At 40.7% G+C, this 27,642-nt stretch overlaps 1 protein-coding gene across 1 annotated transcript in view; it reads right to left on the bottom strand.

Annotated features, from left to right (window-relative positions):
* Positions 1–21,280, bottom strand: part of tjp1b (tight junction protein 1b) — a 62,383-nt gene extending 41,103 nt beyond the window's left edge. Inside the window, exons 1-3 of the mRNA XM_070908152.1 lie at positions 20,845–21,280; positions 20,134–20,245; positions 4,534–4,675 (exon numbers count right to left, since the gene is read on the bottom strand). Coding sequence (XP_070764253.1) covers positions 4,534–4,675; positions 20,134–20,245; positions 20,845–21,280 — 690 coding nt within the window. The remainder of the gene's footprint in view (positions 1–4,533; positions 4,676–20,133; positions 20,246–20,844) is intronic.
* Positions 21,281–27,642: the final 6,362 nt, after the last annotated feature.

Here is a 27,642-nt window from a genome sequence, read left to right as displayed (position 1 = left end):
GCTGCTGACCCAATCACAGTGCCTCCCCTCATCCCCCCTCTCCTCCTTCCAATAATGCCTCCTACAGTGTTAGTCGTGATAAATCTCCTGCGCCCACCCCCCACTGCTCCTCCCTCCTTCCCTCCCTCTGTCTCTCTCCACAGCCCTTGTGGTGCATCTCACTCAGGTCCAGCTCCCTGCTCCCACCCTCGTGCACCTCCAAGCCTTCATCACACGGGAACAATCTCCCTCTAACAGGCCCTGAATATGCAGATTGGTTAATTCAGCTGCAGTTGCTCTCTCCGTAAATGCATCTGCAGCACTTTCCGAAGACTGAGCAGCGAATAAATGCTTACGCTGGGGCTTTTTTTTTTGGTGGTGGTTGAGGTGGGGGGGGGGGGGGGGGGGGGTGCCTCTGTCCACGGCAGACTGCAGCCAAGGATGGGATTTTAGAAGTGGGATGGGGCATGCAGAACTAATAAGAGATTAAGACTTTGACCAAGGCAGAGCTCAAGGCCCAGTTGGTGACTGATCCTGATCTGTTAAGGAGTAGCCTAATTAATTTAATTGCGCTTTTCATCTTGGCTTAGCTGCATCTGCTCCCGCTGATACACCCTCTGCAACTCACCTGGTTATAGCCTCTGCAGCAAACATTCCTTTAACATTTTCCAAAACCGCTGAGAGGGCAGGAAAAATACTGCATTAAAAACAACATCTTTTCCCAAAATCAAGGCACATGAAACACAAACAGCAACCTCAGTTTAGCATCCACGCTGCACCGGGGATACAGTGCAGGTGTTGTCGTGTGTAAAAGATGATTTTCCCATTGTCATGATGAAATATGATGCACATAAGAATAAGCTGCATATTCAGAATCATCTCAACATTGATCCATATAAAACGCACAAAGTAAAGACGACACATGCCCTGGAAAAGGTGCGAGTTTACTATTTCTTATCATTAATCCCTGAGGTTGTCTCTTTTAGAACAACAAATACAAGTCACTCGTGGTTGGACGCAAGAGATTAGGGGTATAAATAATAAAGAGAATAAGACTGTGTGTAATACTTGAACAGATGGACTAATGCTTCTCCCTAAAGCATTAAGAAAGACTGTAAATGCTGCCGCTTTGAAATGGGACGAGGTGTTGTTGATGAAGGCAGAAAAATAACTCCAGCTATACACAAAGGCATCGGTGCACAAAAGACTGTAGTTCCCCCCCTCTCCATCTCTGTTGTGCTTTCTGCAGCCTTAGCACTAAAATCTGATTCAAGCTTTCTGTGAACAAGTGCGATGCTTGCCAACACAAATGACAGCGAGAGTGGGCCAGGGGCCAAAGTCCTCCCCTGACTATCAAGAGAGAAAAGCAATCAAAAGAAGCAATCGATATAAACAAAGTCTTAACTACTATTGATTATTTAGCTCTACGCTGATGGGCAATGATAGTTATGGACCTAAATTCATACACTCAGTTGATTAATATCCTCAGTTTTCTGTTGAAACAGCCAATCAGGCGAGATTATTTGTCAGGAAACGACTGCAGATCATCCAACGGCTCGGAGGCAGCGTTGTGTCTGTTGTGACATTTTAGTAGGATGCAATGGAAACTGCTCCTCAGCTCAGCATCCTGCAGTCTCATCACTCACTGTAAGGCGGGCCGTTACTTCCATCAGCTGCATTTGAGTTTGGGCAAGTCAGCAAGTTTTCCTCTAGTACACACACAGCCTGTACAAAAGAAATATACCGTGGAAAGGCCTGGAGCCCCAAGCTGAGCTCTCAGTCTCTGGTGAGATAGTGGCCTCTTGAGCCGTTTGAAGCGTCCTCTGAGTGGCAGGCCATAAAGACAAACGACAGCAATGTGGTAAGTCACTCTCTATGACTTACAGAGCAGGAGAGGATGTGAGAATACAGCGACATCACACTGCCTTTTCCATTCAGATGAAAGCTTATGATTGCTGTGTTTGGCTTAAAATCAAGGCCACCACTAATCTGTCAATTACAGCCTAAAAGCATCCACCTCCAGCATATCACTGGCCAGGTTCACTAGATGGGACCTGAGCAGTGATTTTGTAATTACTTTTAAAAATGTAGGTCTTTTGTTCAATCAATCATGACAATTCATTTTTTGTAGTATAAGTAAGTATTGCCCAAATTCATGGCTTTAGGGACAGAAACGTCAGTCAGCAAGTTCACCACTTTGGATCAGACTGAAAGAAATGAGTCTGGTGATCCCCTGACTTCACCAGGGACCTCACCACCAGCAGGTCAACGTTTTTTGCCTTTTAGTGAAATACTGTATCTCAACAACTAGCAGATGTGTTGCCATGAAATTTGATAGAAGTATTTGATACTTTGTTGATTCCTTAACGTTTCTGCTAGTGCCACCATGAGGTTGCTTTTGAGTGAAATGTCTCAACAACCATTGGACAGATTGTTATGAAATTATATTCAGACAGTGATGCCACCCTCAGGATGAGTTATAATAACTTTGTCGATCTTCTGACTTTTTATCTAGAGCCATCATCAAGTCAAAAATTGCTGTCTTGTTGTCATTGTGAGCATGTCAGCGTGCAGCCTCACAGAGCCCCAAGCATGTCTGTAAACTCTTAGTCTCGTTAATAAATCAGCATGTCAGTGGCTTAAAGCCCTGCGACTGGGACACACAGCACCGCTAAGCTGAGAGGCGTTACTTACACAGGAGTTCAAGATAAATGTAACACATGTATCTTAGAGGAATTCAAAACTCTCACGTTCTCAAAAAAAAAATGCTGACCAAGACTTCAACCAGCTCGGTGGTTTTGTGATTTAATGAGATGGAGCGTTTGAGCTGAATTCACAGTCAGGTCATAGCTGAGCTGTCAACAGATATAATTCCCCTGAGGCTGAGGCCCTCTGGCAGTCTACTGTCTGGAAACAACACAGTACATGTGTGTATTACAGTTGTGTCTGCTTTGATTTATGCACATCAGAGCTCTGACTTAAAACACCGCTTTATGAATTAATATGCCTTTTACTTAAAAAAGGGTATTTGATGATAATTTAGTGTGACTATAAATAAAAGAAAGAGTTTCATCCTCAGCTTTGTGGAACATTTTGATGCATTTAAGGATTGAGACACCTGTTTTCTGAATATGAATGAAATGTGTGTGTGTGTGTGTGTGTGTGTGCGTGTGCGTGTGTCTATGAATGAAACAGCAACCTTGATGCTCAAACCACATTTCTTTTTAGAAATCAATGTAGTGAATCTTGAATCTGAACAGTTATCATTTTAATACATATGACTGATACTATTATCAAGTGTGGAAATGGCAGTTGTTACTCATGGCGGCTGATGAATGCAAAACTTCATCAGCCTCTTTACCTTTTTTCAATTAAAAACAGATTAGGAGATTAAATATCGAACTTTGATCAATGTGTTATCAGGAGTTAAATGTGGAAGTAAACACATTAATAAATGCATTAAAGGAATATTTTTTCACTTTATTGCTGAGCGTTATATGAGAAGATCGATACCACTGTCGTGTTTGCGTGGTCAATATGAAGCTACAGTCAGCAGCTGATTAGCATATCTTAGCACAAAGATGAGCACATTATATCTCATTTGCTTAAACCAAAGTGCAAAAACGACATGTTGTGGTTTTATGGGAGTTTTACATTTTTGGTTTTTGTGTATGGAATAAACAAATCAGCTGCGTCTTCATATTTAGTGCACAGACATGAGAGTGACAAGCATATTTGCCAAAATGTAGAACATTTCCTTTATCAAGGAAACATATTGACATGATACAGGAACAACTAGCAATGCAGACACCATGTTCATATGATCCAAATGTAGACCATATTTATGGAGTGTGGAGCAACAAAACCATTTGTCGAACTTCTTCAAAAACGTTGACAGCAACAGGAAGATGAATATAAACTGTAAATGTGAATTTGGGATCTGTTTCACCAAGTTTGGAACATGCAAACAGCAATTTGCAACATTATTTTCCTATGCCTTAAATTTTGACAAATGTCCCTAATCAAAGCAAACTCCATACTTGCAGCCCTGTAGGACTTTATTGGGACTAAAATATCTGCAATTTGTGCAATGTGACACCATTTGCGATCTGTGTGTCAGCAGTTCTCGCAAATCATTTGCTGCCAGTCCCAAACATGTTGCATCTCTTCCATAAGTGCTCTTTAATGGTTGTATTTTGTCATTGTGTGTTTTTTTCTCTCTCACTGCGTTGATGTTTTTTACCCAAGACAAATAGATCCTGATTTGCTTGGTGCAACCTTTTTTTGGCGTTCGTTGTGATGTAAGTTTTTTTTCACACACTGATCAAATACAGAGACAGAGACAGACTATTCATTGTCCTGCACAAAACCTGCGTAATTCCTACAAGACTCCTTCACAACTGAAACATATTCCTGAGGGACTTTTTTGAATCTGTCAGCACTATGGTCTGTCAGTCATAACCAAATCCATCTAATTGTTCATTGTTCATTTTGGTGTCTGTGGTTAGGTGATACATTAATGCATTGTGTTTGCCTTTGAGTCAGTGTACTTACATTGGAGTCAAGGAGATCAATGCTGTCCAGACTCTTGCTCCTGTGAATGCGGCCCTTGATGCGGCGGAGTGATGGTTTGCCCTGAATGGTGCTCACTGAGGAGGCTGCTGTGATGGAGCCAGCGGTCGGGCTGGGGTGTATCCTGAGGGTCAGCACGGAGTGAGCGGGAGGAGGAGGAGGAGGACAAAGAAAAACAACAGCACTACATCAGGGCAAGTAAGTACACATACAGCATGTTTGTATCACAGCAGGACCACAGTGCCACAGGCAGGACCGAAGAGGAGGAGGAAGAAGAACACAGTGGTCACGTTTCAGCTTTTCAAAAGGCCACAGTCCCCCGCTGGATGAAATGGCATTTAAAGAAATCTATAATTGGATTTAATGTCACAGGGGCCCTGTAGGGGAGCTGGTTCGAGCTCAGGAAGCACTGCAGCTTCAAACACAGAGGGCCTGTGCAGCTCTGTGGGCCACAGCAGCCAAACTGTAGCTGGGTCATGGTGAGATGTGGGTAGGAGGCACACTTGGCTGACCTATCACCAATACTCCCAGGAAATATTTTACCCTTCACAAATGACATACTTAAGCAGCGCTGTTGGAACCCTGCTGACCACATTGAAACCCTCCACCTCTCATTCCCTTTGTGTTTCCCATGTTCGTTGCTTAATTGCTGTGTAATGTGCTGTGTTTGCCACAAAATTAATTGTCCCCGTAGAGAAGAATAAAGCTGAACTGAACTGAGAATTTAGTTTATCAGTCCATTAGAGCAGAGTTACCTCTCCAGACCGCACATCTATCTACTATATAACTCTTTCTAATAAGGCACCCTTTATAAAGAGTTTACAGGTTTTAATTAACAGGTTTTAATTATCAATGGGTAAAAAATCAATTACTAATGTTTTGTAGATCAGTTATAAGCCATTCATAAGAGCGACTTTGGGGTTGCCAGGTTGTGAAAAATCTCTAAAAAATCTCTATCTTTTTATTTGGCAATAATGCAGCGATTAATGTTGTTAATCTACTAATTATTAATTAATTAATTTCTAATGAAGTACAGTTATAAATGTTAATAAGTTAATAAATTGATTTTGGCCGGGAGGTAAGTCGTCCTTTAGCTGATTAACTACAGAACTGTTTAGAAAGATAAAATAAGTTTCTTGTTGGAGGATGAGAAACCCCAGCTGGCAATCCAAGCATTATTCTTATTAATAGCTTATAACTGATGTATTAATACATGAGTTATTAACCAACAATAAAGCCATTAGTTACAACTTATAAGCCTTTTTATAAAGGGTGCCCTATCAGAAAGTGGTACCATTATGTCTTTTACATTACTAATTTGTAAAGCTGAAACAATTAATGGATTAATCAATTAGGCAATGGACAGAAAATGAATCGACTATTTTGATAATCGTAATTAATTAATCGTCATTTTTTCTAGCAAAAAGGCCAAAAATGTTTTGATTCTTGCTTTTCAGTTGATAAGGATTGTCTGTGTTTCTGAATTTGATATCATTGTAAACTGAATCTGAATCTTGAACTGAACAAAAAACAAAATAAGCGATATGACACCTTGGGCTTTGGAAAATTGTGACAAGCATTTTTCACTATATTCTGACATTTTGCTGTTACCCACTTCCTTGTTGCTTACAGAAAAAGGTGTTTTGTACAGTGCTCATACAGCACAGTGCAGCTCAAATTGGCGCTTTTGTCGCTGCTTCCTTCTCTTCTCTTCTCTCCAGTCCTTTCTCTCAGTGTCATGTAGGACAGTTGCTCTTAATGAGGATTTACCTAACACAATATTCAATGAGGAAAAATCCAGTCTACACAGTGTGGCTCAGGGACAGTAGATATCCATTAGCGTGCTCAGCAGCAGGCCCCGAGGAGCTCCCGAGGTTTGGAGAGTCAGCGAGGGAAATTACGAGAGAAAGGAACAAGAAATGATGGGGAAAGAAAACATCACCTTCCACTTTCTCTCTAGTTGCCCGAAGCAGTGTAAGGTGCTTACTGGCTGGAAAGGTAAAAGCATTCTGCAATACGTGCAGTCAATTACAAGCAACCTCAGATTGTCCTCATAAAGAATACAGCAAACATGACTAATGGGAAAAGCTGCTTGGATTGAATCACAGGGCCGGTGCAGTCCTGCGCATTCAGAGGCTCATTTCTTGGATGTTGATTCTGACATGGATTTCAGCCAAAACACTTCAGGCCACAAAGGCAGAATGTAACATAGTGCCAGCAACTGTGCCGACTCAGATATTATGTGCGGTGAATTTCACAACGCTTGTGTGATGAATTCTTCTTCTCCATCAAATATGCAGGTATAATGTGTTTCACTTGAGGTTTGAGTGAATATGTAAAACTGTGAGGCTGAATGTTAAGCTCTCCTTTTCACTTTATCATGGTTATAGGTACATTTTAAACTACATGGATGAACGGCATTTGGCACGTGACCCCTAATAATATTGCCAAAGTTATGGAAAGTCAAAAGGCCATTTACTGTTGTACTTTTTATGACACAATCTCATGAAGTAGGATATAATAATTTTAAAGAAATAGTAAAGACATTTTGGGAAATATGCTTTTTCAGCTTTCTTGCTGAGAGTTAGATTAGCAGATGGAAACCACTTTCATGTCTGTATGATAAATATGAAGCTGCCTTCATATTTAGCATACAGCCATGAAAGGTACAATTAGATTAGATTAGAAACAGGGAAACAGCTAGCCTGGCTATGAAAGGGCCCAACAGCACCTCTAAAGATCACTATCAGCATGTTGAATCTTATTTGTTTAATTCGTAAAAAAAACCCTAATCTAATTTGGTTTGACACGGGGTTATGTGCTGGACTATTTCTTGGCCTGGTACAGTGACATCTGAGAACTGAGAATACACTATTTTGATCAATAATGGGCTAAATAGACGCCTCAATCCTTTATTTGTTGTTTTACTAACACTTTAGCTAACAGGTCAGGTGCTTGATGTGTTGCAAGTTCACAGTACAATAAGTGTCTGCTTGACCCTGATATGGTGACTGCACTGGAGTCTTGGACCATTTGCAGTCTCTGTGAACAAAGAAAAATCCACTTGAAAAGAAAATGGAATAAGATCAATGCCAAAGAGCCTCGATGGCCCGCCCCGTCCACTACAGAGTGTGATATTGTAGCTCACAGATAAGGTAAGGTCAGGCAGATGCCTCATGCTACAATGAAAGAACGAGGGACACACACACATTAATCAGTTGCAGGACTTCATGCCATCCCTCAGTTCCCCCTCTCTCAGTCTGGCTGGAGGAGCCATCAGGTACGATTAGTTCGAGCAATAATAGTTACTGCTTAATCAGCAGGTCAATAGGCAATGTTACGCTTCATTCCTCCCATCTTGGCCACTGCTAATATAACACTTAACAAGGAGAGCAATCCTGAATGCAGTGTCTGATACACACACACACACACACACACACACACACACACACACACACACACACAGACACAATAAAACACATAAAGACACACACACACTGTAAAAAACACACAATCTAATTCAACATCAGTCCTAGACTACAAGAGTTATCTCTGCACTGTAATCACACTATCTGCCTGCTTCTGTTTGCTTTTTTGGAGAAAAGTTACAGGTTAAAAATAAGTGGAAACATTACATAAACACAATAGACTTGTTGTATTATCCCTGCAGGCCTGCAACAGAGTGTAAAGTTCATTAAGCCAGGTTAATGCTAATCTTTGGCTGTGTGCATATGGGAATGGGTTTTTAAGACTGCAGGCAAGAGGAACATCTGTTTGCAAAGACTAATCCTAATTTAGAGAGCCGCTGCTGCTGCTATTCAGCGGGGCTGTGCCTCCTCTAATTTTGGGAGGATGTGATGCACATGGCACACACACAGCCTCTGCTCGGTGGATGGTGTTAAGTGTTCAGGCAGAGCGGTGTGTAATCTCACCGCCACACGCTGTGAGATCAGCAGAACAGGAAGCAGCTCTGACCATTTGACCAGAAATGGGACAGAATTAGCGCTGCAATTATGTAAAGAGGAACCTTAAAAACAGGATACTTCAATGCCTGTATTCAAATGCAATGAAGCCTTTTCTTCAATGTGTCTTTCAGTAATGTCACATCCTGTGTGTGTGTGTAGAGCTGGCACATACGACATCATAATCTTCTTTATGGAGGCAACTCATTTGTCATTTTTTAATTAGTCTATGGCTTCGTTTATTGATCAATTTATTGTTTATTTCAGGAAGTAAAAAATAATGAGAAATGGTCATCACAAGTTACCAGAGAGATTTCTTCAAATTTAACACAATTTACAATGAAGAGAACATTTTGGAAGCTTTAACCCGAAAATGTTTGGTGTTTCTACTTCATAAGGATTAATCAATTATATCAACCATAACTGCCATTAATGAATTTTCAAGTAATAGTTTCAGCTCCAGTGGTGTGTATCTGGAGTATTTTATTTTTTTACATTTCCGAGTATGGATGCACAGTGTTAATGAGAATAGAGCAGTATTGATCTAAAAGGTCACTTTAATCAAGATATCAATATCATTGTGGAAAAAGGTTAAACCAATAGACCAACAAAATCCTGGCAAAGATGGGGGACAGTTTTTTTTCTCAGCACCAGGTGTAATGTAAGAATTACAACTCAAATGTAACTGTGTGAACTAGACAACCCGAGGCTTAGTTACACCACACGTTTATTATCATAAAAATCCTATTTTGTGCTTCATCTCTGATAACTATAAATAAACGTGATGTTTGCGTTTTAGATTTTAGAAAACTTCATGCAGATTCATCGACCTGAAACTCACTCATTTTGATGACAACGTTTTTCGTTGATAATGTCACTATGCTGCGTTTCAGTCAGGTGAGGATGCTGCACACTACACAACATTATACTGTATTTCATCAGATTCATTCGGTGACTCATAGGACAAAAAGATCTGCTCACACTTCTTGTTCTTCTTGTATTTTGTCACGTTTTCTCATATAATATAGCGTTGAGAAGAATGAGAAAGAAGCTGAATAACTATAAATCAAATTTACACACATTCTCTAAATGGTGTGTAGTAAATGTGGCAGCTTCAGCCACAAGGAAGGCAGTTTAATAGTACTACCACTAGTACTGTTACGGTTACTACTATTATTATATCACTAGAAACTACAGCTGTTGTTTTTACCACCACTACTGCTTTTACTGACGACATGAATTACAATAATGAAGATGAGAATGACAATAAGGATAAAGTGTACCATGAATATCAATTCCAGATACTGTATTTCATGTATCTTTAAGTATCAGCACGTATAGATACAGATAATATCGAGTTAATAATATATCAAACAAACTGTAGCGGTTCCAAGCCTCTATGTTGTTTTTCACTTTTATTTCTCAGTTCTCTTTTCCCGTTCTACCGATATAGAATGGATGCTCCAATTATTACAGGACAACACCTGTACTCGTGTACTGTTTACTGTCTTGAATTAGCCTTTATGATGTAGAGTTTAGAATGCATTTTTATATTACAGCCAGACATTCAGATGTTTTAGGTATTTTCCCTCCTTTCCTGGCAACCTTTGGTTTTCATTCATTATGGTTTCCATATATTACAGAATTAGTGATTTAGCACAAATACAAATTAGCGGACCCTTGAAATTTGGAATCACAGTGACTGTCAAGTCTGCAGTTTTTTTTTATGTCAAAGATTAATTAGAAAGAATAATTAAAAGTATGTGCAGTAAATGGAGAGAAAACAACCAGTAAACAGATGCAACCTGTGAACAGGGGTCACGAGCAGACATTGCACCGTTTTACAAGCCAAAAAGGTTGGGAACCACTGCTTTAAATCACATATAATGATACAAAAAAATACAAATTACGAGTCAGTCTGTGTTTACTGTGTACTGCTTTTCACTGGAAATGTAAGCTGTAAAAAATATTCAGTTGAACAAGGTCAGAGCTTGCTCTAGGAGTTACATAACTAGTTTAGCTTTTTGTAGCAGTGCACTGCTGTAGATGAGACAAGAAGATGCCTTCCAAAATTTACTTAAACATGGAGATGTAATTATCAAAACAACAAAGACAACAGAAGAAACATGAAAGGAATCCGTTGTCTCAATGAAATCCCTTATCTTCTCCGAGGAGGGCAATTAGGCTAATAAGAGGATGACTAAGGAATATGATTAGCCAAAGAGACCAAGAGATAAAAAAGCTGCACGTGATAAGCGTCTGACCCCGGATGAGGTTTCAGCAGCACTTTGACTTCGGTGACAAGAGATGGCAGTCATGTTCTTGTAAATGTTTGAATTAAAATAAAGTAAAAAGATCTGAGAACAGCTTATTACACCACATTACACCACGCTCAGAGATTTTCAGCATCAGTGTTTTGTCCTTGCTTCAGTCACAGAAATGGTTAAGGAAATGGTTCAGGTTGGCTTTAAGGAGGTGATGATAATAGTTAAGCCTGTCCCACACTGGAGCCACGCCAATGTAACTGCATTATGTGGGTAAATGATCCACACCGTACTATACATTTTGAAACACTCGCTATCAGAGTGCCATTGAGCCTATTGACTGCTAATTAACCAGCTTTGCTTTCAAACAAGATGGTAATCCGGCTGTAATTAGGGATACTATGTCACACACGTTGCAGCCTCGGCAGCAGGTCTGCTTACAGCGAGGAAAAGGAATGAAAGAGGAAAGACTTGTCTTAAAGTAAACAAATGAACAAGGCCGCAGGAGGAGAAAGAGAGAGAGAGAGAGAGTGAGAGGTGGTCACTGCAATATACTGTAGCATACAGGCACACAGAGTAATGAGGACACTGGATAGGTGGAGAGACAAGACACAAACACACATGCAGAGAGCAGAGTATGGGTGGAAAATGTTTAATAGACATGGCAATGAGAGCTGTACAGAGGCCTGGCTGCAGCACAGGAAATAAAATCAGGAGAGGGTCATGTTTCATGCTTCACATTTTATTAATTGGTCATGACACAGAAGTGGGGGTTTGAGGAGGAAGGGAGATGGTTTACCACATGGTTAGCTCGATGATGACATTTCCAGTGACAACAGCAGTGCAGTGAAGGCCACACGAGTACGTTAAAGCACATGAAGTTGGAGGCAAAGAAACAATGATGAGGCTATGACATCATCCCTACGCATTCAACTTTACAAACTGATGGGAGAGGAAGGACATAGCTGTAGAGCCACTGGACTTGGTGTCACACGCGCGCGCGCGCGCACGCACAAAGGCACGCACGCACGCACGCAAACTCCCAGCATGCGGAGTAGTTGCCTTACCTACTGTGTATCGACCACAGTGGGGTTTGTGATGATTGCAACATGGTGCAGACTGGCTGCAGTGGCTGAAAGCAATATTATGTCCTTTCGGAGAGTGAGCGGGCTCACGGTGGCTCCGTGACCCGCTCATCATTTGACGGGATGTGGGAGGCGACAGCTCGCGCTCATCGCAGCCTCCCTTTTTTTTTTTTTTTTCTCCCAACCTGCATCATCATCATCATCATCACCCTCATCATCATCATCATCATCATCCGCACCAAGATTCATACTCACCACATACGCTTCCTGGGTGGAAGACAATGTTCTTTGTTGGAGGCGGTCACCCCCAGAGCCAGCTGCATTACAGTAATGTATTTCTGGTAATTCACCATGGTACTGTCCACCGCTACTAAAAATCCAACCCAAAGAAAAGCACAGGTGATCATATATTTCTTTATTCCCTGGCATCCGCCTCCGCTGCGTCTTCCATGCTCAGCATCACAACGCCATTTCCAGCGCTGAAGGACTGACAGTGAAAACACTCCCCAAGGAGCTGAGCGAAAGGTGCCGTACCGCTGCGACCCATGTCTGCAATGACACTCTGACCGTGTTTTAGAGCTCGCACACAGATCGCCGATCCATTCGATTTGTAGTTTTTAGTTTGTGTGTGTGTTTTTCTTTTTTAAAATACGGTCAGGAATCGGACATCATCTCCTTCCTCCTGCCTCCTCCCTCCTATCCGGGGCTGGAAACACTCTCTTAAAAACGCTGCAGCGTCCAGGCGTCCGTGTGTGTGAGGTAGGGGAGAGAGTGTGTGTACAGTGTAGTCAGAGGGGAGCGACTGCGAGGGAGGGGAGGAGGGAGAGCAGAGGGAGGAGGGGGGAGGAGGGGGAGGAGGAGGAGGGGAGGGAGGCAAGGGACCATTCATTTGGAGGAGCTCAGTTGTAGCATCTGTTTAGGAAGTCTACAGTTTGTCTTTAATTACTTGTTAACAGTGGCTTATTTAGAAAGTCGAGTATCTTTGTGTTGCACAATATTTCTTGGGAGCAGTAACGACCCCCACCCAAATAACCACCACCTCCAAAAAAAGGAGTGAGGTGGTGGTTATTTTAGTGGGCACATCCTGTTCTACAATAGACCCGGCATGTAACACAGTGTAAGCGCAGGTGTAAACAATAAAAGGGATGATGGTTGAATTCCAATTAGCTGCTTCAGTTTGTAAAGCAGATTTTAACAAAAAATCCAGAAAGGAAGTGCTCCACTCCATTTCTCGTCTCTTCAGTGGAGCAGAAGCTTCAGTGGACGTTCAACGGCACAATCAAATGGGATCGTGTGTACGAGAAATGTCCATATGAACGGCGCCCTCTTGTGGTATTCGCGACCTCGTGAGTGGAAATTTTCTGAAAGCTCGCGTTCACGAGGCAGATGGTAAGTTATTGTAATTCTAGTCGTATAGAGCTTTTCTTCATCATTTTATAATATGTCTGAGGAAAATGCTGATATTCCAAACGGCCTCATGTTTTCATTATGCCTTTGCATTTCCTGCATTACGTTACCCGCTCGCTAGCTTGCTAAATCGTTCGGCTCGGTGGATGAGGAATCTTTTGGCGTCCATGTTGCTGTTGCCTAGCAGCGGTTACCATTTGAACCACAAGCTCACGAGTTCATGCGCTTCACGTGGGCTACGTCACGATTTATTTGCTAAGTCTGTTTCATTTATATATAAATATACAGTGAAAGTATTCTCTGTTGGATGTGCGAGCAAGGATGAAAATGATGCCGACATCACCAGTTTCACGTGTGCCCCTTTGCTTGGCTTGTGCTGGGAACTGTTGATTTTGTGATCCTAAAATACGAATTTAGAGTTGATTATGAAGTTTTATTGGTGATGCTGAACATATTTCACCCTATGTCAGAGAGAACAAAACAGTAGTTTATCTAGAGATAATTATTTAAATGTTTTGTATAGATCTTATATCTTTAGACAGTATTTATGACTTCAGTCTATGAGTAATTTAAAGTGACATATTTTGATGCTTGACATAGAAATATGTCTCTCAGATTATATGCTGACTTTGTGTTTGTTAAATTCATAGAGGTGCCGTACGCAGCAGCTCTGTCTCAGTGAACTGTGCCCACACCACCTGTCATCAGCAGCAAACAGAGGCTGGCTTGGGTTGTTTTTCGGTCAATAGACTGACACACTGGTGCTGTTATAAGCTTCAGAGTAAGTCGATTAGTCTAGACTTTGAAGTCTTAGAGGGGAGAGCCGCCTTCTCACCTGAGCAGAGAAGTGCACCTCTCACTCTCTCTAGACCAGACAGACTTAAACAAAGATGTTGAGCAGCACAAAGAGGTCTGTGGAGACCAGATAAATGGGGGCTGAGGATCTTATTTTTATCTGCCATGAGCAATAGAATACTACAATAGAGAAAATGGCTGTGATAAGCATTATGTGATAAAGGGATTAGCTGGTTTGTTAATTAGGAAAAACTCGGACTGAAGCACATGCTAAAAACGAACTTGAGCAATTGTTGTGTCCTACAGAAGATTTCCACCATACAGTTAAACAGGCAGAGCACGGCTCTGACACTGCCAGTGTCAGGGGAACGAATCCCTCTGTGGCCGATGTTGCTAAAAATGTATGCACCCACGACACTGTAGTGCTCTGGATGAAAGTATCCTCCACATGGTGTGCTAACCTACAATACTGGCAGAGTGAACCTCTCTATGGCAAGTGTAAGGTAAACATATAGAAGTGCATGTTTAAACACACTACAGTGTATGTAAAATAAAACATCTGGTTAAACTGGGAAGAGTTAAATCAATGATAAGCATCCCTACTTATAAAATAAACATCTACGTTTCTATAGCTTTAGGTATTTTATATATTACAACACTTACATCAAAGCCTAATATAATACACAGAGAATGAACATCAGGCCTTTTCTGAAATTTAAAACAGCTCTTTTTGTGGTTGCCAGTTAGTTACTTCTGGATGGCTGGAAGCAGAAAACCCTTCAGGGCATTAAAGGAACCTAAATTTATCTACTGCTCATATGTCCAAAAATGCTTCCATGCTGTACCTGCTGGTTAGAAAGGCTTCTAAACTAATCTGTGTACTGAAATAAAAATACTACACATTAAATACACTTGAAACAAGCGTTAATTCTACACAGGTCTCTGGGTTTGAAGCAGAATATGTATTAAGGAATCAGTACCGTTCAAAAATCATATAATTTCATGCAATGAGGCAAGGCTGCAGCTACCATTGCTGTTTTTTTCTGGGAATTTAGGGGGATTAGCAACCTTAAGTTTACACACTATAGTTAAAAACACACATTTTGCATATTTTTAGGATGATTCCAGTACATATACATTTGATTACTTTTGGGCCAACAAAAGAAATGAATAAAAGATTCAGTGTTACACCAGAATTTTATTCAAGTTGGGAAATCAAATGGTAACACTTTATTTTACAGGTACATAATTACCTAATAATTACCTTGAGGGAACAATGTAATTTGGTACTAATTAAAGGGAAAATAGAGACAATAGTAGACTTTATTTAAGTTAATTTACTATGTTGAGTTTCTTTTGGCCACTTGGTGGTGGCCAAGAAACAAATTGCAAACAAAACATTGACATCACATTTTAAGTTGATATGTTGATATAGTTTTTGGTCTCTTCCAACTCCTGAGGGAAATATCTGAGTCTTAAGCTGCTAAGTGCTCCACTATGTTCACAAGCTAGTCGCTAACTGTGTCTGTCTGCTGTTTGGTGTTGTGCAGGTAGTGTTCAGTGGGTTTTTAAAGCTTTTTCACTGAAAACAGCATCCTGCTGCTACTGAAAACGACGCAATGAGAGCGGTGAGAATGGGAGGGGAGCTGCAGATTCCGGTGATAATTCTCTGTACGTTCATCACTAACGTTGTTTTCACATTGTCACGTTGTTTTCACATTGTCACGTTGTTTTCACATCGTCACCTGATACATTGACATTATTTATAAAAAAAAAAAGCAATTAACCCCACTTAAAAAAAACTTGCTTAAAATATAATTAAACATAACTCAATATGTAACATCTGAAAAATCCAATGAAAGTTAGAAAATTTCTTTTTGGTGTTGGAGGGATGACCTCATGACCTCATTAGTTTTAAAATCCTGGCTCTGGTCCTGGCAATAAGAGGTAATAACAATTACAGATTAAGCCTAAATCAATGTCAGATATGAAGCATTATTTTGTAAGTAAGTATTTGTATTAAATTGTTTGTAATAATAAAATTGTTGGCACTAGCAGAAAATAGTTTAGTTAGCGTAATGGTACCTCACTGTAGGTTTAGATGATTCAGTTTTCTCACACAGAAAATGTCTACAGTGAGTCTCGGCTGCATGCCGGCAGTGACGTCGCTACATCCTGTTAGTAGCGTCTTGAATCCAGTCAACGCTCAACTAATATGCCGCTAATGGACTCATGAGAGCAGAGCTGCGCTTCAACAAACCTACCAGCAACGCACTCTGTCACCTCCCATTGACTAGGACGCCATTCAGATAGCTCTCACACTACAGATCATCATTATCAGGCATGTAAGACACAGCAGTCATTAGTGGATGGGGAAAGTGCTACGGACACACACACACACACACACACACACACACACACACACACACACATAGAGCAAGCCTCCCTCTCTCCTTCTCTCTCTCTTTCATAGACACCCACACACATTACAGGGAGCATGTATGGGAACCAGTAGTAGTGTGTCAGTGGGGAAGCGTTGAGACAGCAGTGGGTCAGTGGTTGTGCTGCAGTCTGAAGCCCACTGCATACCCATGCACACTCCACTGCAGCACTTTGATTTCACATTGGCATCCCCCCCTCTGCATCTCCACAGTAATGGCTCAGAGCAGCCTGCCCCATCATTACCCTTCTCACATGAGAACCCACTGCTGACATCTTTTATTGTACGGCGCACACACGCACACACACCGACACAAGCACGCTCACACGGAGACGCACAGGCACACGTGCGCGCTAATAACACACTAAAGTACTTTTCTTTCTTTTTTTTCCAGCAAGTAAATAGGACAGACAGGGCTGCCCTTCTTTCTTGTGTCCTTAGACTCTCTTGTCCACTTTATTCCGTACAGCAAAAATCAAAGCTGGTTTGTAGGACTCAGAGGCTGCTCCCAGAGGAGACAAACCTGGACGAAAGCCCTAAGAACCACTACCGCTGTAACACTGTGATTTATTACTTTTGCACCAAACAAAGAGGAGAAGTTCACAGAGAAAGTCCTCTTCACATGAATGCACTGCAGCAAGAAGAACAAGAGTAATGAAACACACGCACGCACGCACACACACAGTCACACCTCAGAGCTGTCGCAGTGCTTCCTCTATGTGCTGTGAGGTGAGTCATCAGCACAGAGAAGCATAACCTCACAGCTACAGCTAATCTCTCCTCCTCCTCCTCCTCCTCCTCCTCCTCTTCCTCCACCTCCTTCTCAACCTGCCAGCATCTCATTTTCTCCACTTATGGATGAAGGCACGGTGACTTACATCATCGCTGCAGCCTCACATATACATATAAGGCCACAGATTCAAACACATGGCCAACGCTTCCTCACACACACATATGCACACACACACACACACACATCCTCTGTGGGAGAAAGTGATATATCCTGCACTTAAAAAAAGCCAGTTTTCCAATCAATGTTTCTGCGTAATCATGCATTTAATGCATTTTATGCAATGCAATTTATATCAGCACTTTGATCATTTGAGAGTTCAGACTGCTCTAGAGGTTTTATATGCTGGTTTAAAAAAACTACAAGAGTCCTTTGAAAGGAACAAAGAAGTCAACAGCTTCTTAAAGTGGATGCAGTCAGCTTCACATCAGTTTCCGCGCTGCTCTTACAGTGATACACAGGTCCTTTGTGCCCTTTAAGACAGCGATGTGCCCAAATGTGATTAAATGCTGCATGTTCACTCTCAGTCAGCAGGATACTGACCAGAGGCGGACACGAAAAGCCAAACTAATAAACACAGTGTCTGTTTGAACCTGCACAGCTGACAATCAATCTGCTCTTCTGCTGTGGATCAGAGAAAGTGTGCAGATCAGGAGGGTAAGAAAACAAAACAAAACACACACGACTTCGTGCAGAGGTACAGTTCACGAAGAGGAAGATATTCCCAGGTTGTTTCCCCGTATATATATAACAAGCACGGCTGCAGACATGCTTCACTCTGTCACACGGAGACACATGCTGGCACACAAATTCTGAAGCCAAGCATCCATGACTCTAGGCACTTTCTGTCCTACTTCTCCTAAGAGTGAATAAACAAAAGATTATGCCGTTTTTATCTAGATATACATGCAGTCAACGTTGCCCATCACTTCATTCGCTCACTGTATCTGAATCAGCCTGTATTGACCGGTAACACACAAGCAGGAAATCAAAGGCACATCAAAAAAACACAAGCGGCAACAAAAACATCCTCCCTGAGTGATGCCTTTCCTAACACCAACAGATATATGTGAGAGACGTAAGAATCCAATGAGCTTCATCACATACAGCTGTACTCAAGAGTCTTATGTACAAATAAAGTATTTAACTCTGAAATGACATTTCAAGAGGACTTACATTGCCTTAGCGTACATCATCTCCTGTGGAAGCTCTGTGACCATTCTGGCTGTGTGTGCTGCTATGCTATGTTGTGTGTGTTGGGCTGTTTCTGTCAGCCTGTCTGTCTGTGTGTCTGTGTGTGTGTGTGTGTGTGTGTGTGTCAGTGCCCGGGGCCAGACCACTGGGATAGCTGTCTCCATGCTGACTTAGCTGTCATACATTAAAGAGGCCTTCTTAACGGTCTAGGGAGCATATCAGCTTGTCTGTCCCGTCACTTCAGGCATCACATCCAAGCAAACCGTCGCCCACTCTACCTCTCTCTCACACTCACACACACATATATACACACTATCAACTATTCCCTGTCCCTCCCATCCCTCCCCCCGCTGTGTTAGCTGGGCCAAGGGTACTCTCCAGGGGTCCACATACACCCAGAAAGACACCATCACTCAGTCATGATGCATTCACGGGGCCTGACACACAGTGACAAAAGCTGCCTCGCAGGACTCTGCACCAGTGTACCGAACTGCTCCGGTCGCTCTCACATACAAAACTCAGCAGACATCATTTTATGCTCTGCTTTTCTGTCCTCTCATTTATGTACGCAGTTAAGAATCACCATTTTAAGACATGAATATAGTGCTGAAATCACGATCATCTTGGCACAGATTCTTCTGTGGATCCATTCATCCAACACATATTTCCTCTTTTGTCGCTGAAATACATCCTTTCATTTCTCTATGTATTTATAAGGACAAGAGACATTCACACATTAATCAGCATTTCTGTAAATGTGCCAGTGTTAGCCAGCGAGCTAATTTGGCCAGATGTTCTAAAACCAATGCAGTGACGGGATAAGAAATACAAATATAAGACAATAAGACACCAGCATGATAACAAAAGCAACGCAATCAGCATGCACAATAGACAGTGCAGAAATCATGCAGAGCAACAGGAGGCAGCAAAACATCGATGCAATGATGCAACGACAACATCCATCATTCAAGACATGCAGCCATGCAAAGCAGCATAAAGCAGCACAAATGAGCAACCCTGTTACTGACCACATTTTGCACACATTAACCATGCAAAGCAATAAGACATAGATAAACTAGAATATACATCTTTTCAAAATCTCCCCTAGGTGCTCAGTTGTTATGGTTCTCCGCACATTTATTCATGTGTTTGCTTTAATCTTTAATTTCTTTTAATGTCGTCTGTCTGTATGTTTAAAACCTAAAATGATTAAAATAAGAGAGCAGAGACGGTGAAACTGCAGGGCAGACATACTGTAGATGCTTAAATAGCTCCATTCATAAGGAGCACAATCTGGTTTTCCAGATGCAATCAACCAACGTCAGAAGAATAATTTGCTATTTCTGTCGGCCCCAGGCCTTGTGATTGTCATCATAAGGATCTAAAACATTTGTAAAGACGCTTTAAAAAAAGAGTTTTTCTAAAAATTAAAGCGTATTTGTGCTGTTGACAAATCCTCAGCTCTCCAACGTATCATCATTTTAGACTCTAAGAAGCCTTAGATTTAACATCATCACCAAGATTAAGTTTATCTAATGTGGTTTGGAAACACCTTTACGGAACATCAAGTAATCCAGAAGAAATGAAAACACTCTCAGATGTGAGGCTCTTACGTAACATCAGTGATATGTAAAGTGGCTCTCACCTGGAGTCAAACACGGGGTCGGTGTACATGGGAGGGGAGCACACAGTTTGCCCTCCTTGACAGTTTGGGGGCACAGGGAGGCCCCCTTTCGTGTCCCGTCCTAGGGCACCATCTGTGGGAACAGATTAATATATTAGCCACTTTTTATGGCTCACTTAATTTAGCCTTCTTCTCCTCTGACTGGGTGAGTAAGCAGGAGGATTCACAAGTTCTTAATTGCGGGACATTAGCCACAGATAAAGCAGACACTCTCTGAGCTGTTTCTTGAGAGTACTCAGTTTTATGTAAATGTAAGTAAAGCATAGTGATTTGGAGTAGCGCAGCACAGACAAGGCTCTGCAGACTGCAGCCACGTTGAGGCCATATGTTGTCAGAGGCTAGTTAGGAACGCTGGCGGCTCAGTAATCCCCTCAGCCATCCAGATTTAAGAAGCTATTTTTGCTGGCTCTTAGTCAGTGGCGCTGGCTTACTGCAAAGCAGTTTTCTTCCCTTTATGTTGTTTTTTTGTTTTGCAATTTCAACACAAGATAAGTGAAAATACTGGACAAATAAGTGGGAAGCAGCGACAGATCGATGAGCTGTATCTCTGTCCTGTTCTTTGAAATGCACACTGAAACGTTTTCCAAAGAGAACATTAGCACAGGAACACACAGCCTTCTATGACCTTTAATTTTTGTGTTAATGTAATAAGTGGCTAATTAATGGCTGTACCTTCTACTTCCAACAGAAAGCAGGTTAGCAGGTGGGGACACACTTCCTCCAAAACAGAGCAGAATGAGCAGAATGCAGCAGGCCCCTTTGAGGACAGATGGTCCAAGAATATCTCCGTCCGTTTCTTGCTGGACTCCTGTCCCAGTATTTCTTTGTATTCCCCCAGTGAGAAAACCTTATCATACACCAGGTAGGGAAGTACGGTGTTGACATCCAGCTCGCTCAGGATCTTTTGTCTGTGCTGTTTGAGGATCTTAGCTGCCCATATCTTCTTCTTCCTGGTGCACGGCCTCCTGCCGGACCTCTGATGCTGCCTCTTCTGCTTCTTCACAAACCACTTCTTGGTGCCGCTGCCAAACATCTTCAAGTTGAGGAGACCCACCAAAACTTCTTCCACGGCTCTGTCAACACAGTTCCCAAAGGAGGGGAGGTGCATATTTCATGCCAGTGAAGCGACCATGCCACATAGTTCCTCGAGCCTCACTTTGTTGTTGTCTGAGTTGTTTATCTGGGGCAGGAAGAGACAATCTGGACAGTAGCTGATTTCTAGCTGGGTACTTACTAACACTAAGAAGATTACTTAGACTCTTAAGTACACCAATGCAAACTGCTCACCACTGTGCAAACATCCTCAACATATTTCACATTATTTTGCCTGTCTTGTTGGAGGATCAAACATTTGAGCTACTTAAGTTGTCATTTAATCACCACATGGCCCCTTTTAATTAAAAATGTGTCTAACTAGTTTCTCCTTTCTGTTAGTTCCTTGAAGATAATTTAGAACAAGCATGTCACAGACTCCACAGTTATTCTGGGTAATGCTGACTAGCCTGAAAGTCAGCAGGGAGTTACAAAAGAAGGCTTGAGACGTTCGAGTCCACTACCCATCTTGGAAAATCTGCATGATGTGAATGAAACACACTTTTAAGCTGCAACTGAGCAATGCGCTTCACCTCCAGCTGCTCCACTCAGCAGTCCACCGTTCAGCTCTCCAACAACTCACCTCCCTGGTTATTGCTGTGAATGTGACACCTGATTAAAGTAAGATTAAAACATTTTGTCATGGGCATTGACCCATTACATTGAGATGTCAGGCTTGCATTGAGGAGAAGCATTAACATATAATAGAATGGAACAAGGGCATTTAAAGGGGAGCTTAATGCATTGTGCTGAAAATCTATATAAAAAAAAGTAATGCAGCACAAACCAGCGTGACCTTGAATCACATTTTATCCAGCTGCTGTGTAAAAGGATGGAGGATGACCTACTCTTTACCAGAAGAGGGTGCCATTTGATCAGCGAGTGTCACATAAACAGTAAATTATGTGGTGATGGTTTTATAAATGTATCAGTTTACCAGTACAAACAGTCGGCCTCAGAGCCACAGACCGGTGTGTTTAAAAAGCACCTGAAAGAAGAGTGTTGTGGACAACGGAGGGAAGAAAACAAATCTCACAGCAAAATGAGCTGCAATCAATCCCTCAACAGAGAAATCCAACTGAACTGAGCAGGAAAGACAGATAATAACCTGTTAACTATTTTAATGACATATACATATGTTTAATGTATAAAACATGAAATAAACATACAGGGCATAACATGTTCACTGTTGATAATTATATTTCTTATATACACAGTGTTTTTCTTTATCCACATTTACAAATGTATTTACATGCTAATAAAGCCAATTGAAATCTGATTATTGAATACTGAAAATGGCGCCTCCGACAGTAAAGATTGCTACTGTGTTTACTTATTTCTTCTTCTGCTGAAAGTAACTCTGTTCAAGAGCTCCAAACAGAAACATTTCAATGTATTCAACAGAAAAATGTATCCTATGCGGTCATACAGTCATTAAAGCTGAATAATTCATGTGCACGCACAGTATTTTTTACTGTGTTCCTGAACATCCTTCAGTCTACTGCACAATGACGATGGATGCAGGTCTTTAAACTGTCTTTTTAGAAACCAATGTCCTCTTAATGTTTCCCCTGATGATATTTCCTTGCTGAGCTGCAATACTAAAAGAAACCTTTGTATTAAAATATTGTAACTTTGGGAAATACCCACTTGATTTGACTAACTCAGACTGAAGCGTTACATATTTGAGTGCCGAATTTTACAATTTGCATAAAAAGAGAGACTGTGGATCCCATCTGTTACTATGGAGTTGCTTTGTGAAGGTATCATTTCAGGGCCAGTCGGGACATGAGTAATGATTACTATTTAATATTATTCATGGTACAAATACTAAATAGTCTGTAATAGTGAGGATGGAAATTTACAGCATTTATAATCCACATTGCATCAGGTAAATTTCCTAAGACCTGCTGAACACAGAAGTTGAACTTGGCTCGGACTCATTTGCGGTCGCCTCCTTTCTATCAGTGAACCGCTATTATATTCACATTAACCAAATAAAAAAATAGTGTTTGTCCTCTGTGTCGATTTCAACCAAAGCTCCTTATCTCATTGCCCAATCATTACTTAATATTGCAGAGTACATTATTAAAGTGTGATGATATAAAAGATGAAAGATATCTTTCTTCTGTGTGAGCCTGTCTGGTTCAGTGCGTCACAGAGACAATGAGCCTGAAAGCTGTTCAACAGATTTGATTTGTCATTTGCTATGTACTTGTTTAATTCAACTAATTACTGCATATTCTCTATGGCAGTAATTATGAAAAACACATGAAAACCCTGCTAATCCTTATTGATCCAATATAATACTTTCCCCTGAATCAGTGTTTTAAATAGTTTTTCTACTGAGCAGCAGCCTAGAGTGTACTTTACTCCTCTCTGAACACTGTTAAGAGATTGAGTTTCAGTGAACCCTGACAAGCAGGTCACTCTCACTCCACACTGTTTATAAGGGACTAAATACAGCAAATCTCATCAATATTCCTCTCCAACATTTACGGACTAAGCAAATCAATAATGTAGCCAAACTGAATAAGGCTGTTCTGAACGTGAGATCTTTGTCAAATAAGTCTTTTATCATAAACAACCTTATTTCAGACAATAAGCTGGTCTTCTTTTTAACTGAGATCTGGCCAGGAACAAATTTTCTTATAGAGGCCTCAAAATGTAACTTAAACTTTTCTTTACAAGAGGGCAGAAGAGGGGGTGGCACGCTACCATTACTTCCTCTTTCCTTATTAATAAAGCACTGACATTTGGTAGTTGGTTCTCCTTTAAATATCATGCTGTTGCAAAGTGCAGTCCTGTATACTTCTCAGAGCTTTTATCAACAATAAGTTGCTATAAGACACTTATCAACCCCTCTCTCTCTAGAGACAAGCTGTTTTCTGGTTTGGTTCGGCATCTTCTGAGGAAAATACCAGTCTCTCTTCAAACTTCAAGCTAAAGTCCTGAGAACTTGGTTTATTTTCATGGACTTTCCTGGCTCCAAGTTCTAAACAGTTTACATCTCTACTTCATGTTCAGAGCCCTGTCAAACTTCTAGCGTAAATAAAATTACAAGAGGAATTATTAGAGGATCTTTGTGTCATACTAATCACCACAAATTGATTCATATACATAAAATAATTACTTCATACAGTGTGTTATGCGGCCACATTGCAAGGCAAAAGTGTTTATAGCTGTTCACAAAGGTGGGATGAAAAGCTGGCCGTCATAGAGAGGGGATAATGATGCATATTTCCTGACAGTCTCTCCTGTTATGGCATTCATGGTGTTGCACTTGTTTGTACCCCCAAAAAAGTGACTGAATAATAGTGAATAATATTTTTTGGAAAAACTAAAAAAAAACAGCATGAACAATTCAAAAGAACCAGAAAAAAAGGCAAAAAACTAACTGCTACTTAACTCTGACTAGTTAAGGCTAGCTGCAGAGATAGAGCCTTTAGCTACAGCTAGTTTACCCTCCTTTTCCTGTTTAAGAATTAAACTTTCTTTGAAATTGAGTTTGTTATATATTGAGCAAAGGTTAAAGGTTTTATCTACAGTTTGTGACAATAGTTAATCAGCATAAAAAGGCATAATATCAAGGTTGCACAACTTATATATCTGCTACACAGCAAAAAGCCTTCAAACTTCAAAGCTTTTTCTCAGCATTACTGTTTCTGTAGCTGCTTCCTTCAGAGATAAAATAAAGAAAAGGCTTATCAGTCGTCAGTAATAACTTCTAATATATCATTACTTCACGGTCAAGCTTGATACTTATTGTGTAAAGGAGGGTCTCCTATTTGCTCTCCCATTATGCAGCTGACAGTAAAAGTTGATCTCTTTCTGCTCCACAGTTGTGCTCTTATCAGTTTTCTCAATAATACTGGCACAAACTGTAGGTTCAGTTTGGTTTTATTCCTTGTAAGTTGAGTCATACAGTAATGTGAGCAATTTACTGACTTCATGACTCAACTTCTGTTTGACTTGCTTTAAGCAGCATGCCAGAACATTTGTTGCAGCAAATGCAGAAGTGTTGGCATGCAAGGGAAAGTGACGTAGATAATGAAGAGTTTTTAAATGTAATTTTTGTCTTACCAAACAGCTGTACAGCCAAGATAAAGGAAGGGAGGTAGATAAAAGGAATCGTACTGTATGTTGGAACAAAGGACACTGCTGGTGCTTCCATTGAACCACCTGAGCCACCAACCTGACTGAATCTTAACCTCATCTGTTTGTTATTGCAACAATCTGTTTCCAGATAAAAAAAGGAATATTAGATTAGATTTGATTGAACTGGATTAAATGAGATTATAATGACTGTTGGAAAACTGAGTCATTGCACAAAAGGATTGCAGATAAGAATGGAAAAAATGGAACATACCGAAGATAATACAAGAAATATTATCAAGTGTAAGATAAAGACATTTTTGTATGTTCTGCATAATAATTCAGATCGCTTGTGATTTTGAGTAATGATAATTTTACAATTGTTAGATCATTCATGCAATTTACAGTAAGCATGCACATAGTAAAAGGAAGTAAATGTATAATTCTGGTCTTCCCGTATGACTTAGAGGGAAATTCTAGTATTTTTAAACCTGGACCCTATTTTTACAAATTTTGGTGCCTAAATGAGGAATAGTTACCAAAGGTTTGGGAATTGGTCCAGCAAATAAATGAATTTAATTTCCCTTTAATGTTGCAAGTTTTTTAAGGAAGATTATTATAATAAAAAAGTACTATTGCATCACATAAGGTTTTCCTTCAAAAACCCCAAAGAAAAAAATTTTTCCCTGGCTTCTGTCAGCTGCACAATAAACTCTCCTGAACCAGATTCGAAGGTCCTTTTGATCACTGATCTCAATCCCTGACTTGAAACTTGAGTCCTGTCTGCATTCAGCCCAGGTTTTCAAGAAAAGCCAGCTTCAGTGTCAAGATGTATATCTTATCCAAGCCAAAAGGACTACTACAAGTTTGAAAATGAAATCAAATCTTGGGGTGACGAGTAAGAAAAAAGTGAGATTACCAGACCTCTGTTGCCCACTCCTTATCTCTGCTTCATTCTAGCTGCTCGAGGCTATATTGCTGAGGTGATCTTGGTCAAGGCCCATAACCCCCACCTGCTCAGTGGCCACTAGAACAGACTGGTCAAACTGGGCAGCTGCCAAATGTGCAAATGGAGCAGGGTGTTTGCGCAAGAGAACATTGCTCCCAGTGAAACTACCCTGAGTAAATAAAGGTAAAGAAAAACAGCATTTTTTATCAGCTTGCAGGCTGCTTCCGGTAATTACAACCACCATGATTGTTATTGCAGTCATAGAAATTTTGTTTAAGTTTTCCTTTTTGAAAACGGAAAAATTTCATGGTGCCTCTGAAACCACCAGTGGTTCAATGTCTTGCTCAAAGACACTTCAGAAGTACAGTGGAAGTTTTTGCCAGAGAACAAACGCACTTGAATCCATGTCCTTTGGCTAAAGTGCCGTCTTCCTCTTTGTGCCACTCGGACGAAATTTAACGAAAATATACATATTCAAAAATTAAAGTACTGTGGTCGAGTATTCTTGTTGCTTTTATCCTACTCAGGAAGTTTCACTTGGCAGCCATGATGTTGAACCAGTTCATTAAATATCTGCATACACCCTTCTCATGTTATCTTAAGTGTATATGATAAGCGCACACTTGTGTTGCCCATTTCTTTGGAGCTGTGTAGTAGCATAGCATTTGTGTGGACAGCACTCACTGAAAAGTGCAGTTTGTCACAGAATAATAGCCAAGATAAATACTATTAACTGATAAATAATAATAATTCATAAATTCATGTGGCACTGAGGCTAAATTTTTCTCCCTGTAGAAAATCAACATTTTTACTTGTTATTCTTCTCGTGGGTGGAGGAGCTGTCTGGCTTATCACTCAACCAACAAATCAGATTTAGGAGTTTGGATTAATTCAAGTGTAACTTTAGTGCAAAAGCTAAAAGCACCAGAAGGAGCCAACAGCAGAATTTAGAGAACTTCCACTGCACAAAACCCCACAGGTCCTTACATAATCCAACGTCCTACAACAACATGTAAGATTTGAAGCTACTGTTATATCTATGAGCTGAGTGTGTGTGTGTGTGTGTGTGTGTGTGTGTGTGTGTGTGTGTGTGTGTGTCACCTTACTATGTTTCTGGGTTTTAGGATGTTTCCTTCTGACATGACAGTGTTACAAATCTTTTGTAAAATGTTAATTTATTTGTTCCAGATATTTCACACAAAAGCAGAAATCAATGACATAAAATTAATCATATATCATGAATTCGAAAAGTAAAATGCCTAACACTGACAACTAAATCAAGTTACATCACATCAAATAAAAGCTCACATGATGATTAAAAATTATTTTATGAT

The sequence above is a fragment of the Enoplosus armatus genome, chromosome 6 (assembly GCF_043641665.1).
Source record: "Enoplosus armatus isolate fEnoArm2 chromosome 6, fEnoArm2.hap1, whole genome shotgun sequence".
In the NCBI taxonomy this organism is placed as follows: Eukaryota; Metazoa; Chordata; class Actinopteri; order Centrarchiformes; family Enoplosidae; genus Enoplosus; species Enoplosus armatus.
The sequence above is the reverse complement of the archived record's forward strand: the minus strand, read 5'-3'. Positions and strand labels throughout refer to the sequence as shown.